Source organism: Osmerus mordax, chromosome 8 (assembly GCF_038355195.1).
Source record: "Osmerus mordax isolate fOsmMor3 chromosome 8, fOsmMor3.pri, whole genome shotgun sequence".
NCBI classification, from domain to species: Eukaryota; Metazoa; Chordata; class Actinopteri; order Osmeriformes; family Osmeridae; genus Osmerus; species Osmerus mordax.
This window is the reverse complement of record NC_090057.1, coordinates 10,726,924-10,740,903: the sequence shown is the minus strand read 5'-3', so window position 1 is coordinate 10,740,903 and position 13,980 is coordinate 10,726,924. Positions and strand designations below refer to the sequence as shown.

At 46.5% G+C, this 13,980-nt stretch overlaps 2 protein-coding genes across 3 annotated transcripts; one reads left to right on the top strand and one right to left on the bottom strand.

Annotated features, from left to right (window-relative positions):
• The first annotated feature begins 3,217 nt into the window (after positions 1-3,217).
• slc2a12 (solute carrier family 2 member 12) lies at positions 3,218-8,738 on the top strand. Its single transcript, XM_067241270.1, has 6 exons — positions 3,218-3,334; positions 3,933-4,064; positions 5,316-6,638; positions 6,798-6,920; positions 7,228-7,360; positions 7,671-8,738. Exons 2-6 carry the CDS (start codon positions 3,953-3,955, stop codon positions 7,711-7,713), a joined length of 1,734 nt encoding a protein of 577 aa, XP_067097371.1. The 5' UTR covers positions 3,218-3,334; positions 3,933-3,952; the 3' UTR covers positions 7,714-8,738.
• Positions 8,731-12,638, bottom strand: tbpl1 (TBP-like 1). 2 transcript variants are annotated; one of them, XM_067241278.1, is made up of 8 exons: positions 12,529-12,638; positions 11,683-11,819; positions 11,093-11,294; positions 10,921-11,003; positions 10,764-10,827; positions 10,573-10,676; positions 10,111-10,205; positions 8,731-9,830 (listed from the first exon to the last, which is right to left on the bottom strand). In XM_067241278.1, the coding sequence occupies exons 3-8, from the start codon at positions 11,225-11,227 to the stop codon at positions 9,748-9,750; spliced, it is 564 nt and encodes a 187-aa protein (XP_067097379.1). In that variant the 5' UTR covers positions 11,228-11,294; positions 11,683-11,819; positions 12,529-12,638; the 3' UTR covers positions 8,731-9,747. The 2 variants fall into 2 exon arrangements, with proteins under 2 accessions (XP_067097379.1, XP_067097378.1); XM_067241277.1 differs by having other exon boundaries at positions 8,731-10,205; positions 12,529-12,631.
• Positions 12,639-13,980: the final 1,342 nt, after the last annotated feature.

Below are 13,980 nucleotides of genomic sequence, written 5' to 3'. Positions count from 1 at the left end.
ATTCCGGCTTCAATCCCAGGCTGATTCCAAATTGTAGTGAGACTCAATACTATGATCTTAAGAACCAGTTAGTCAGTGTTCCCTCCCCAGTAACTCGTCAGGCTTGTCCTCTTCTGGGTTTAAACAACTGCTCTTGACCACGTGAAAGTGTCCGAGCGAAAGACGAGACGTGAGAGAATGGAAGGAGGTTAAAGAGTTGTCACGGAGACGCACACCCGGCCAGCAGACAGGGACCAGTCTAGAACGTCCCACAGCACTAGACTGGACTTTACCCCCTCCCCCTGTGCGTCAGTACCCTTACACAATAATGCCTGTGACGTCTGACTGTGTGTGTGTGTGTGTGTCATAACCTGACAGCTGACCTCGGCTGTCGACAGGCAGAAGTGATCAATCATCCAATTTTGCGTCAACCTTATCACTTCTTGTGGGATTAACACGAAGGGAGGTTGTCTGAACGATTGTTGTCATCGACGAATATCAGATGCTTGTTAGGCAACGTGATCATTTACTCCAATGCCATTACAAACTGATTCAAAGAAACAGTTCAGGATGGTGGAAGATATAACCCCCAAATCTGGGTCACAGGTGTTAACGTGAGCACTGCACCAAAACAATCCACTAACACAGCTGAGAAGAAAAAATGGATGGTTTGGAGTTCATACATGTTTGTGTTTCTATGTATTGTCATATGTGTGTGCGTCTGTGCGTGCTTTTGCATGCGTGTGTCTATTCCACACGCTGAAGCGATAACCACCATGAAGCCACAAGCGTACAGCTACACTGTACGCTTCTTTAGATGCTATGAATCGGAACATGAGATCTGCCTGAACAAGGGGAGTTGTTTCTGCATCATTGATTATTCTGGATTTGTTCTAAAGCATATCATTCTGTCGATTGAATGTCTACTCTGGTGTCATCATCCAGATAGTTTCCATTGGTGTTCTGTTGGCAGGACATAAGTATTGATCCTAGCTGTACTCTTCTTCCTCTCTAATACAGTGTGCAGCAGGTTATGCCGGAATGTACCATGTTAAGGTCCTGGTGCATCATTGCCCCCAGCTGGTGAATAAGTGGTAATGTGAGAGAATGTTTACACTTGGAATTAGAAAAAACAGGTATGTGTGTGTCACTGCAGAGGCCATGTTGGGTGGGCCAAAGAGCTCTGTGGGCACACTGGCCAGGCAACTTGGAACAGTCCACACTAAATCTTATTTAGAAAATAAACAAGATTAATGCATGAGTTCACCCGTGCTCTCACTGCCAAACTCAGTTATAAAACCTCCCTTCCTGATGGGCAGCTAGGTTGATTATACTCTATCATCCTATAGGCTACCCCTTGACCCCACTCAACTGCTAAATAAATGTTTTCATTTTGGCACGTGAGACATGTACTGACCAGCAGAGAGCACCATTGCTTCATGTGAGTTGTTTTGTTATTTTGATAAGAGGGCCCTCTATGTTCAACTACTGTAACTTCAGGGTAGTATGGTGTCGGCCATACACTGTATGATCCATTGCATTTGGAAAGCACCCATTCACCTTGTCCTTGTTCTGTCTACCCAAACTGAACAATCAGGTGAGAAGACCTTTGGTAAGAGTAAATGCTAATGTAAATGTAAGAGATGGTGACCAAGAATCCAGTGGTGACAAGATTCAGAATAAGACAATAGATTCTCTGGTCTGATGAAATGAAGATTGAACTCCTTTGGCTAAATGCCAAGTGTCATGTGTGGAGGAAACCCGATACCTCTTGTCACCTAGCCAACACCATCTCCATGGTGAAGACCAGAGGTGTTAGCATCAAGCTGTGGGGTGGGATGCCTTGTCAGCTGCACACTGCGAGACAAATCAGGGCTGAGGGAATGATAGAAAGGAGCAAAGTACAGAGAGAGTCTTGATCAGAAGGGCTTCAGAGATCTCATGAGCTCAGACTGGAGCGCAGGCTGGCCTCACAACACAACCAAGACCGTCCTGGAGCGGCTTCCGGAGAGTTCCCTGAAATATGCCCCTGACAGCTCGAACCCCAAATGTTTTCGTCCTGACCCTCAACTTTAGAAATGTTTGTGTCAGCCTCTCGTCGATTGCCATCGATCAATAAAATGAAAGCACACCGACTTTCAAAAAGTAGCGTGCACCAACTTTTGGAACCCAAAGTCAAATTAATTTGGAAAGAGTTCATACTGTATTTGTCAAAAGACAATGACAGCAACTAACACAGTGTAAATAATACTTTTCAGTGTGTGTCAAAAACATATATTGAGAAAACACATGTTAACCTAACAAGTTGGCTAGTGATGCAATGTTTGACGAGAGGGGTTATCATGAAATGTTCCAATTGGTAGTGAGATGCTAACTTATTGTGTTAGTTGACATGTCGAGCAGGCCACTGTGTTCACATTTAGTTGTCAAGAGTTTTGCATTGTCGTGACACACTGACAGACTTCTGCCCGAGCCACGCCAGTCATGAAGAATCGATGACTCACATGACTGACTGACCTTATTACATGGAAATGCAAACAAAAAAGTCAGAAAATATGAAACGATGATTGTCATTCTGTTTATTAGGAGTTCATCTCAATCAGTCATGTAGAGTTCACAAGGGCAGTGTTTCACTGGGTTTGTTATGTAACAGACAACGCCCTCAGGACTACCACACAGACACCTATGTACACACCTGTCCTTTTGATTCCAGGAAGCCTCTATAAAGTCTGTATCATATTACATGAAATCACACCGCACTAACTGGTCAAAATGCGCAGTCCAAGAAACCAATTGAGGCTAAATTAGCGTGGGAATAGAACCCTTATCTGTGTTGTCATAGTAATGTGACAATGTGAACCAACAGAATAAAGGAAGGCATCGGGCCGAGTCCGCAGGAAGTGACTGTTCAGCAAAACGCTATGATGTGAAGCCAGGCTGTCCCAAATGAAAACTGAAAAAGCACAAAGTTTCAAACAAACCTGTTCATCCTTTTCTCTATCAGTCTCTATTCGATTAGGAATGATTAGATGTCATGAAGTGTAATGCATTGTGTAAGGAAATAGGAACAAAGTCCAATGGACTAACTGTTTGCAGAGTCAGAAATATCAAAAACACCTTCAAAACGGCTTCGCCCTGATGACACCCCTCTATGTTCAACTGCACACGGTGAACGCTTTCTATTGGCGTGTTTTATTCAGATGGGTGGAGTTTACCAAGTACTGCTGAGCAAAAACAAGGAACGTGGGCTAACACGAGAGTGTTGCAAGTTTTGATATCAAGAACTCTAATGTTATTGAGAAGAAGAGCGAATGGACGGAGCAAGATAACTATAAAAAGATTCGAAGCTATTCAGGTAAATAATTTAAATGGCTAAATATAGGTCTACGTACAGCTGTCATGTGAATTACACTGTTCCCATAGGCCAGGGTTTCCCAATCCTGGTCCTAGGCTGTTTTCTTTCTTCCGATCTGACTTGAAACAACTTGTTGGAATGTCATCAATGGGTAGCCTGTACAACGAACTAACATTTAATGTCATGACTATATGGTTAACTTAACATATGAAAATCATTAGTCTACTAGAGAGGCGTTTTGTCAAAAAGTCAAAGGAGCTTCTCCCCACATTTTCGTTGTTCTCGCTTTTCTATTTTGGTCAGTTGAAAGGCTGCATGCATCAGACTGCAGACTAGGAATGACCTTGGTGGACTTTTGGAAAGTCTGCTGATGCTTATTGTTGCGGCCGTCTGTCGTGAACTGCAGCGCGGTTGAGCACAGCGGTTGTCTATACTTGTCCTGCATTGTTGTTCTACATTTTATTAGTAATGAGGCTTCAATAGTTTGCATAGGATAGCCTGTTTTACCTGTTGTTCTTGCGTTCTTACTGATGTGACTTTGTTAGTGGTTTATCTCTCTCTTTCGACCTGAAACTATCTCCCTCCTTCTCCCCTACAGTCACTCACTGGTGTAAGGCGATGGATCACCCTACGGAGACCCACAGCATGACCCTCGACCACCAGGTCAACCCATCCTCGCGAGGGACCCCTGCTGACCAGCCCCAGAGGGAAGCTCCACCCAGCAGTGCAGGTAGAGCCACAGTCCCAGTTAAAGACTCGCTTTTCTTTAACCCCAGCATCTACAAGACCAAGTATTGATTGACCATTAAAAGTTAACCTTCTGCACTTCAGTCAGCAATCATCTCTGGTGACCTAGTGTCAACAATAAACCATGATTAACATAAATACGAGCAGAGGATCAAGCCAGCCAGGAACCAATAGAAGGTGAGGAAGTGTACACAAGCGCCAGGAAGTTCCGCCCCTCGAGATGGAAATGAACAGGAACTGTTCAGGCTTGACCGATGAGCGTAACCCTCCCCTGAAACCCCTCCCAAATGCTGAGAGGGAGCAGGGGGAAGTAGGCTATTCACCCTGTGGAGTTAATATAGCCTCTTCAGCATGGTCACACATGAACCTTCATCAGCACCGCTCTTGTTTAACTAGTGGACTTCATGGCTGCTTACCCATTTGCGAAAACAAAAACATATTGAGTGCCATTCAAAACACTGTCACAGCGTTAATCATCAGTAATGGAAATAAGTTTCAGACATATTAACCATTATGCTGGTTCATCTTGACCTTCATGCAACAAGTCAAGTGGCTATATGTTGCATAAGTATATCAAATATTCAAATGGATGCAGTCGTGGTAATCTCCTGGCTTGGAGTTAGTGTTGGAGTTAGTAAAGTGTATGTGTGTGTGTGTTTGATCTGACAAGGTTTCAGGGTCATAACATAGTAATGTATTGGTGAGCTAGAGATAGCAAAATCAGTAATGCCAGGTAGGCAAGAACAGTATATCTTTCTCTCACACACGCACACACAGTTACAGACTACTACAATAACTGAGATAAATTTGTGCAACCATGGATGTTGGCAGGGTATGGCTTGGTTGGACTACAGCCTCACCCAGAATGGTGTTCCCCCCCACCATGGAACAACCAAGAAAATAAAGCAGAAGAAGCAAACCTGTTCCATTTTCATTTAGTCATTTGAATATTACGCTCTCCTGACTGACATTGATAAAAAAAAAAAAAAGATCTACATTGCAACATTTAACATAATAAACCCTCTATACAGTAGTATATTGGGACTGGGTAAACCAGACAGCGTTAAAGCCTTACAGTGTAAAATTATTGTGTTTTACAACAATAAGTGTTCATTATATTTATTATTTATATATAATATTATCATTACGCATGAATACAACATATAATAAAAAGCACAATGGGTTTTCTCCATCCCCCACTGTGAACCTGAATCTCCCCCCCCCCCCCCCCCAGGCTGCAGCTGGCTGGTGGTGCTGGCGGCGGCCACGGCCTCCCTCAGTGGCCTCATGCTGGGCTATGAGATGGGCCTGACCTCCGGTGCTCTCCTGCAGCTGCGCAGCCTGCTGGCCCTCACCTGCCTGGAGCAGGAGCTGCTGGTCAGCTCCCTGCTGCTGGGGGCCCTGCTCATGTCCCTGGTCGGGGGCTTCTTCCTGGACCGCTACGGCCGCCGCCGCTCCATGCTCCTGTCCGTCGGCCTGGTGGTGGGCGGGACGGTGGCGCTGCTAGCCACCACGTCGCTCGGCGTCCTGACCCTGGGCCGGGCGGTGGTGGGCATGGGGACGGCGCTGTCGGGCACGGCCGCGTGCCTGTACATCGCGGAGATCGCGCCGCGGGAGAGGCGGGGCCTGCTGGTGACGCTGTACGAGTTGATGGTGGTGCTGGGCGTGCTGCTGGGCTTCGGGTGCAGCTACGGCTTCTCGTCGGTGCCTCAGGGCTGGAGGTTCACCTTCGGCCTGGTCCTGCCCGCCGCCCTCCTGCAGGGCGCCTCGCTGCTGCTCCTCCCGCCCAGCCCGCGCTTCCTGGTCGCTCGGGGAGACTGCAAGGCGGCCAGGGCAGTGCTGACTAGACTGAGGTGCGGGGCCGTGGAGGAGATGGAGGCGGAGCTCAGGGACATCCAGGCGGGGCTTAAGGAGGAATCGGAGCACGGGTTCCTCGAGCTCTTTAGCACCAAGGCTAACCTGCGCTCGCGGTTGCTAACGGGGGTCGCCTTGGTGTTTCTACAACAGACGACGGGGCAGCCCAACATCCTGTCCTACGCCTCGCCCCTCCTCCGCAGCGTGGGTTTCCACAGCGATGACGCGGCGACCTTCGCGTCCATAGGGTTCGGTGTGGTCAAAGTGGCTGGCACCATTCCAGCCGTCCTATTGGTGGATCGTTTGGGACCCAAGATCTTCTTGTGTGTGGGTGCCGTCTTCATGGCGTTGTCGCTGATCACACTGGGGGTGCTGACCCTGCACAGCCACACCCATCTCACCAGCCTATGTCAGAGCCCCTCTGGACTGAATATTACCAACAAGGGGTGGGACTCAAACCATACCTCTCCGGGGTTGGACTATTTTCCTATGACCACTCCGTTCCCCAGTGAGAGCCAGTGGAATAGCAGTAGCTCTGAGAGTGCTGAGTTGGTGATGGGGGCTTTGAGGACGAGCGTAGACGGACATGGGATTGCTTTGGAGGACCAGAGGAGTTCTGTGGACATGTCACCCTCTCTAAAGTGGGTGTCTCTGATCAGCCTACTGGTGTATGTGGCAGCTTTCTCATTCAGTCTCGGACCGAGTAAGTATGCATACACACACGCGCGCGCGCACGCACACACACACACACAACAAGACGAGCAAGCCATATCTGGAACATCACATCCTTGCTGCAGACCCCGACACCTGTGCTGAGCTGTTAATGTTGAGGGCTTACTCAACGGGGGCTGTGTGTTCCTAGTGGTGTACGTGGTCCTGAGTGAGATCTTCCCCACTGGAGTGCGAGGCAAGGCTGTGTCTGTGGTGTCGGCTGTGAACTGGGCCACCAACCTGCTCATCTCCATGACCTTCCTCAGAATCACAGGTAACGGGCCTCGTTTGTGTGGGAGAGGAATGGCAGTGACGGAACAAAACAAGGATTGTCACCCATCCATGGTCGGGAAATGCACTGCCGTAGCCGTGTCGTCCTCCAATTACACCACTTTGACCGTTTTGACGGTGCCTAAAAGGAGGACTGCTGTCATAAGGAAAACAAATGTGTGTGTGTCTTTGTATTGTAGGATTTTAAATTGTATGATAAAAAAAAAAAACATTCATTATGAACACTTATACGTGGGGGATTTTGAGGGCAGGTGTTGAGAAGACGTTTAGAATCCTCCCTTCTCCTCCAGAGACGATTGGTGTCCCCAACGTGATGTTCCTCTACGCCATCATGAGCTTTGTCCTCCTGATCTTCGTCATCCTCTTCGTCCCGGAGACCAAGGGACGCACGCTGGAGCAGATCTCTAAAGAGCTGGCCATGAAGTACGTTCCACCTCCTCCTTCTTACCAAATAACCCCGACACGTTACTTACCTAAATAAACACACACCCACAACTCAGAGCACCAACTCAAATTCTGGTGCTTACCTATGTCATGGAAATGCTAACGAGGATATTCGTGGGTAACACAAACAAAACCAGATGAGCTAAACTAACATGTCTGCATTTTAGCATGTCAGCAGTCAGGTACTCGGCATGAAAATAAACAGATGTTTTTAGCCACCTACACTAAGTGTAGTTTGGAATTTTGGGGGCAGAATTCCTTGTAACGTTCCTTTGTGCTCTCTTCCCAGAAAGCCGCTGAAAGGGACTTTCTGCCGCCGGGGACAAACCTAGAAGGCCATGACTGTCAGCCGATCCTTGACTTTTAACGTTCGACCTGACCTATCCCTTGGACCACACACTGCCTTCTTCCATGCACAAGACCCAGATGAACAGAACGAAGGGAGGGGTAAACAGATGGAGAGACGTTTGTGAATGAAAGGGAACAAACAAAACAGAAGAAACAAGGGAGTTCAGCAAAACCAGGAATATATATATATATCAATCTACTGTGATGTGGAGGGCTTCCTTCCTATAATTGGAGAATTAGTGTCCTTTAAATCACTTGGTCTCCTCCTCTCCATACATAACCACATCTCACAGGCACAATGTCCACCTCCACTTCAGGGATGAGTTCATTTCCAGAATGACCGAAAGTGACCTCTGACCCCTCCTTTAGACGAATCAAACTGCTGAACCAATTGACTCCATGACAGTGTACATCAGATGATGGACGGCAGTGGTGGTCTTTAGTGGTTCATCCAGGGAATGCAGACACATCAAGGACTTTTAACTGATCCTGTTAGTAAATCTCACAGTCTGGAGGGGCTTTGTACCTGACTGACAATCATTAATCAACCACACTTTAAAACCTCATATAATTGTGTTCATTTCACTGGGCTGGATAAGGGTAAGCAAGATGGTACACAGTGAACATACATTGTAGTGTTTCTTCTACATGGGCAGATCTACTTGGGGCTTGTGGCAAAGTGGGAACTAAGTTCAGTTGGTAAGTTGGTAAGTGGTACTTACCAACTGCCACATCACTGTGGCAATCAGTGATGCTCTGGATAAGAGCGTCTGCTCAATGACTAAATGTGATGTGGGTCTGAGATATTAACATTGTCACCAAACTTGTCACCTAACATGGTGTGATTCTAGCGTGCGGACAGCCCCCGGTCACTTCACTGACCTGACAACACTTGTGACCCTACAGCTACGACTGGCACATGCATACAATATGAAGCAATAAACTGTACATGCGTGAACTGACTTTCTCCCATGACCAAAGAACACAAGATTAAGCACGTCTACGACAGCCTCGTTTATTTCGATTTCTGTTTTCATTATAAAATACAAAAGTTTGAACATTCGACACAAACAGATGCGTCACACTTCCTCGGTTGAACAGGGTCGTTCAAGTGTGACAGGCTTTTACTGGGGGTTTACCCCCGCATTGATAAGAACCAGGTCGACGCCAGGCGGGGTCCTCACGCCTTCACGTGAAGGTGAGAGTAGCTGCTATCCACACACACCGATGGGTGGGACCGCCTCAACAGCTCAAACCATTTGCGTCATCAAATCGTAATTGTTTTGTTTTCTTCCCGTGGCTGTTCCTCACCTTAACGTTACACAAGTTCTTCTTCAGCCATACGAGTACAAATGAAGACAAAGTAAGAGAACCGATTCGTTAACACTCCCGACAAACGATCATGCTTTTCGGAACACCTCACTGGACGGTTAGCAGCGTCTTCGGCCTCAGTTCAAACAGGGACGGGACAAGAATACAAGGTTAAAACCAAAGCATGGCAATATTCAGCATGGCAAAAACGGACATTTAAAAGAAAATGGGGCTGAAATATGGGTGGCGTCTCTCTGATGGTTTACCTAGATTCGCGCTCAAAATGTAAGACTGGTGGCCTGTCCATTTATCATGGCATGCATAAAAATGAAAAACCTGTGACATTAAGAAAATCGGAAAATATCCCTCAACGAGATTTCGGTTAGAGACTTGCCCAACGAGTTTCAATCAAAAGTCGATGCAGCTGTCTCTACGGGCGTGGTCGGTGGAGACATCTGAGACTATAGCAGAGATCAGGGGTGAAAGTGTAAAAGACCAAGTGTCACACACCCCACGATGTCAAGACAGATACTACACAAGCTTTGTGACGGGGTGAATTTAAGGGGAAGAGTTTCCAGGTCAAATCCAGCCAACTGGGAGGTCACAGACTCGTCGCCGTTTCTGGGTGGACCGAATAAAACAACAAAAGTCGCACAAATCCACAGATTAAAAAGTGCTTCTCCACTGGTCCCTTTCGCGTCCTCGTCTCATTTCCGGAGGGGCTTCTGACACTCAAACAGCAGTGGGTAGATCTCCTCCACCGCTGTGGCCACACTCTGCACATTTGGTCCTACAGCAGCAACGGAAAGGACAGCGGAACGAGAGAAACAGGTCAGAAACTTTTCCCCCCACGTCCGTTTCCAAACAGACTTGTTTTGTCAAGGCTGCCTTAGGCTTGCCTGAGGAGGGAACTCACTGCTGAGCGCGGGAAGAACGTGAAAACAACATTCCTGGAGGGCTTACCATCAATAACACTGTCAATAATAATGGCATTCGTTTCACCGCTTTGGTTGTTGTGGTGTGCCCGAGGCCAACAGCACCAGTGACACCCAGCAGGTCTGTATTGTTACCTGTGATTGTAAGGCTGCCAGTGGAGAAGACCTGCACGGTGGCCTTCAGGTGTTTGATCCTGTACGTGGCAGCCGGGTGGAGCTCTGGCTCGTAACTGAAAACCCAGACGCGAGCGACGTTCAACACGTGCACACAGTGGCTACATACTGTCAATCCAATGGCCCTTTCAATCAAAACTCAATCACGGTTGTCGCTGCCATTAAGTGGGAGGTGTTGCCATGAGCTATAGAATCGACTTTCTGGGCCAGGAAATCTACTGTCGAGACATAACCAGCTCTCACCACTAGAGGTCATCCTTATTACACCAATAGCATGTGTTAAGTCAGCATTTTTGTTCCACATTGTACACTGACTGTTTTCCAATGTTGATCCTTACTGACTAAACCTGGCTTGTTTGGTAAACTTGCAATGTTGTTATGGAACCGGCCCCTGGGCAGCGAGTGTGTGTGTGTGTTTGTTACCTGGCAATGGGACGATTATTTTTGGTGAAGTCGATGAGGCGGATGGAGAAGGGCATGGAGCACACCGCCAGCACGTTCACTACCTTGTAGTCAGAAAACCTCACCTACACACACACACACGTCAAATCCAACCACTAACTTTCAAACAATAAATGCAACTTCTAGCATGTTCCGTCGGTATGTTTCCTCACCTTAAAGCCCAGTTTTTGCAGAATGCGTGCTAATCTGCGGGCACCAACCTTTGACTCATCCTCACTAAACAACAGACAGAGGGAAGCAGATGAGTATACAAGACAGACAAGGGAGGTTGTGACAAGTGAGCGAGACCCAGCGGGTGTGTGGGTGCACCTGGTAGCCCCAGTGCAGATGATCTTCCCTGAGGACCAGATCGAGGCAGTGATTCTGGGCTTACGGAGCTTGATCAGGACTTTCTAAACACAAACCAAAGATGAGAGAGTTAGAGACACATACATGTATACACACACACCACATTCACACACACACACACGCGTCCTCTCACCCCTACTTCCGGCTTGTAGATGACGTTTACCCCCTCCAGGGCAATGGTTCGCAGGTTGAGGTGACACCTTGTCCGGAACGTTGCCACAACATTGGTGACAATGATATCCAGCGCTAGGTCATCGCTAGAATCCATAGGGAGCGCTGGATGGAGGGGGGGCGTGTCTTACAGATGCATGATCAACGCTAGGGAGGGAGACACTCTAAAAGCACACGAGACAGCACCATGCACAAAACCTCAGTCAATAATATTCAATTAATAACATTGATCATGTACTATAATTGATTGCTTGATCAGAATACAAATCAGGGGTCAGGGCTAAGTCTGAAGGACGTAGCCCACTAGAATGGTATCCGCAAGTAGACATCAGTTTGAACTATTTGAGTGTTAAGTGCTGTGTTAAAGAACTTCACTGTACAGCACTGCTTGGCAAAGCATCAGGCTCCTACCGACTACTCAATAACTGTCACAAGTAAATGTATTTGTCAAGAATGTAGATGTAGCTTTGCAATATATTATCTACAATTATAAAATATAAACCCGAGATACCTAATCTTTGACACGTTACTAGAACTAAACAGTCTAGCTACCTTTTGCTAGTATTGGCGGCCCGGTGAGGTCCACAGACGGTTGTCAGTTCGACTCCGTAACTGCTGCACCCGTTTAGAAGGCGACCATGGTCGGATGTGCAAGTAAGGCCGGTGACAGCTGTCTTGTTATTTTAAAGCTTAAAATAAAAGCAAATGTATATGTGAATACAGTTCAACGTGAGAGCTATTGAAAGTAACACATGCGCAACTACCTGCTGAATTATAATATGAAATAGAACGTATACAGTGCCTTCAGTAACGCTAGCTTGTGCTAGCTAACTTTGTACTGTAACGGTTGCAAAATTCGCTCATTTCTTGGGAGGTTCTAACTATCTTAACTCATTTGCAAAGTATTCTCAAACAAGCTAGCAAACCTTTGATTGATCAGTCTGTCTGGTGCTGTAGCTAGCTAGCTAACGTTATCAGATTAGTTGGCAAGCCGGTGTCTCGTTGCGTAGTAACCTGTTGAACGGCCAGCGAGCTAATGTTGCATGTAGCTACCGCAGCTAGCACTCTAAGCTGGCTAGCTAGTATGGCCAGGGCCACCCCACACAACATATTAACTAATAGAACATAAGTGACTAAATGTGTCAACAGATTCTAATTTAGGAAACATAAATATTACTATTTATAGTCAATATGGAGCAGGAAAATACACCCATGTGAACCAGCCAGATAGTCTAACATTAACTAGTACAGTATGGTTAGCTAACCGCATCATAACAAAGAGAAGTGGAAAGCTGATGTTGGCTAGCCAGCTAAACAGAGAGTTGCTTTAGGAGCTGAAATAATCAATGGGATAAGTTAACGGCTGGTGCAGATAGTTAGCGACGTAACTATATTTACCTATGAGCATTAACGACTCACAATACATCCTCCAAAATATAAACGAAATCCATTTCACCACTGACAAATGGTGCTAATGTTTATGCTGTGTGGCCAAGTACACCGGGGTTGTGGGAGGAGCTATACTTTTTGCTTTGCGGCCAACTAAATGCTGACAGGCGTTTTGCTGCCCTCCGCAGGTAGGGAGGACAATTGACAACAAGATGCAACCAACAGCTCCACTCTCAGGTAAGAACAGCGTCATACACTCTCCCTTGAATTGCCAACAAGGCCGCTACCTGACCAATGTCTGACATCAGCATCAGGACACACTAGATGGAAATGAAGCTGTGAGATACACATCCCAACCTCACCCTTACGCTTGACCCCTCGGAATTGACCTTGAATTGACCTTGATCATCCATTGCGTGTCACCAATTCCCCAGGTCAAACCTTGCTGCTTAGACCAATGGTTTAGGGGAAACGATATAGTCCTCTTTAGCTGCATCAGCACCTCTCCTATTTACACCAACAGGGCTGGGACAGGGTTGGTGTGGAAAGCAGAAGCTCAAACCACACATATGATCCAAAACATCTACCGTATTGTTTCCTTCCCGTGCTAAAAGCTAAAAGATACAGATAAGATCGAACACTGTAGGGAAGCAACAGAGCTGGGTTGGCACCAATCCATAATCAGATAAAATGCTGGCATTTGCCTCACGGCACTGATAAAAGTAATAAGCTATAACTTTATTTATAGCAGGGATATTCACTCTATTGAGGCCAAATCTTATTCAACCTCCTTCATGTATTTTCCCTGGCACTCACCCGGTCTTCAGTTTGTGAAAAATAAGAAACTTGTTGCGGTTCACAAATTATACTTCCTCAATCTAGTTTAGAGTATGAAAAGAATGACATCATTGTTTGTCAAGTGGATGAGGAGGATCATAACTTGGCATGGTCCACATTCTATAAAGTAAAGTCCAGAACCCTAGAGTTGTCAGCCCTCCCCTATCTGCTAATAAGTTACATTAGCTATGTCCATTGTCTGTCAACTATATTGTCTGTCTGAGGTTACATCATTCTTGCAGGTGTGGAGTATAGAGAGTCTGCCAGTTTTTGCCTTTCACATAAATGAGTCTCTGGAATGTGATTTGTCACAAGGCTTTTCTTTCAGCAGTAAATTTTCCCCAATGTCTATTTTGCTGATTCTAGCCTATTGTCGGCGCCTCTTACTGCCAATAGTGCACTTTGTGGGCTTAGTTTTTTGACACCCTCTTGAGGGAAAGAACTGGTTGTATACATGTACTGGTTTATAATTGTTTATTGTCTCCCAGCCATCATGAGCATAGTGTGAGATGGGTTACTGCTTTCTGGGGACGCATCTGGTGTAAGCGCTCTCTTGCGGTTGCTGGATAGGTTAACAGTGGAAGAGGAAGAGGATAATTCTGGAAGAGGAAATGTTATCATCAA

Excerpts from the sequence above, each read along its gene's own strand:
- slc2a12 (XM_067241270.1), top strand. The coding sequence starts at position 3,953 with ATGGATCACCCTACGGAGACCCACAGCATGACCCTCGACCACCAGGTC. Across the intron at positions 4,065-5,315 it reads AGCTCCACCCAGCAGTGCAG|GCTGCAGCTGGCTGGTGGTG; the intron begins GTAGAGCCACAG and ends CCCCCCCCCCAG. Across the intron at positions 6,639-6,797 it reads CTCATTCAGTCTCGGACCGA|TGGTGTACGTGGTCCTGAGT; the intron begins GTAAGTATGCAT and ends GTGTGTTCCTAG.
- tbpl1 (XM_067241277.1), bottom strand. The coding sequence starts at position 11,227 with ATGGATTCTAGCGATGACCTAGCGCTGGATATCATTGTCACCAATGTT. Across the intron at positions 10,828-10,920 it reads ATCTGCACTGGGGCTACCAG|TGAGGATGAGTCAAAGGTTG; the intron begins GTGCACCCACAC and ends TCTGTTGTTTAG. Across the intron at positions 10,677-10,763 it reads TGCAAAAACTGGGCTTTAAG|GTGAGGTTTTCTGACTACAA; the intron begins GTGAGGAAACAT and ends GTGTGTGTGTAG.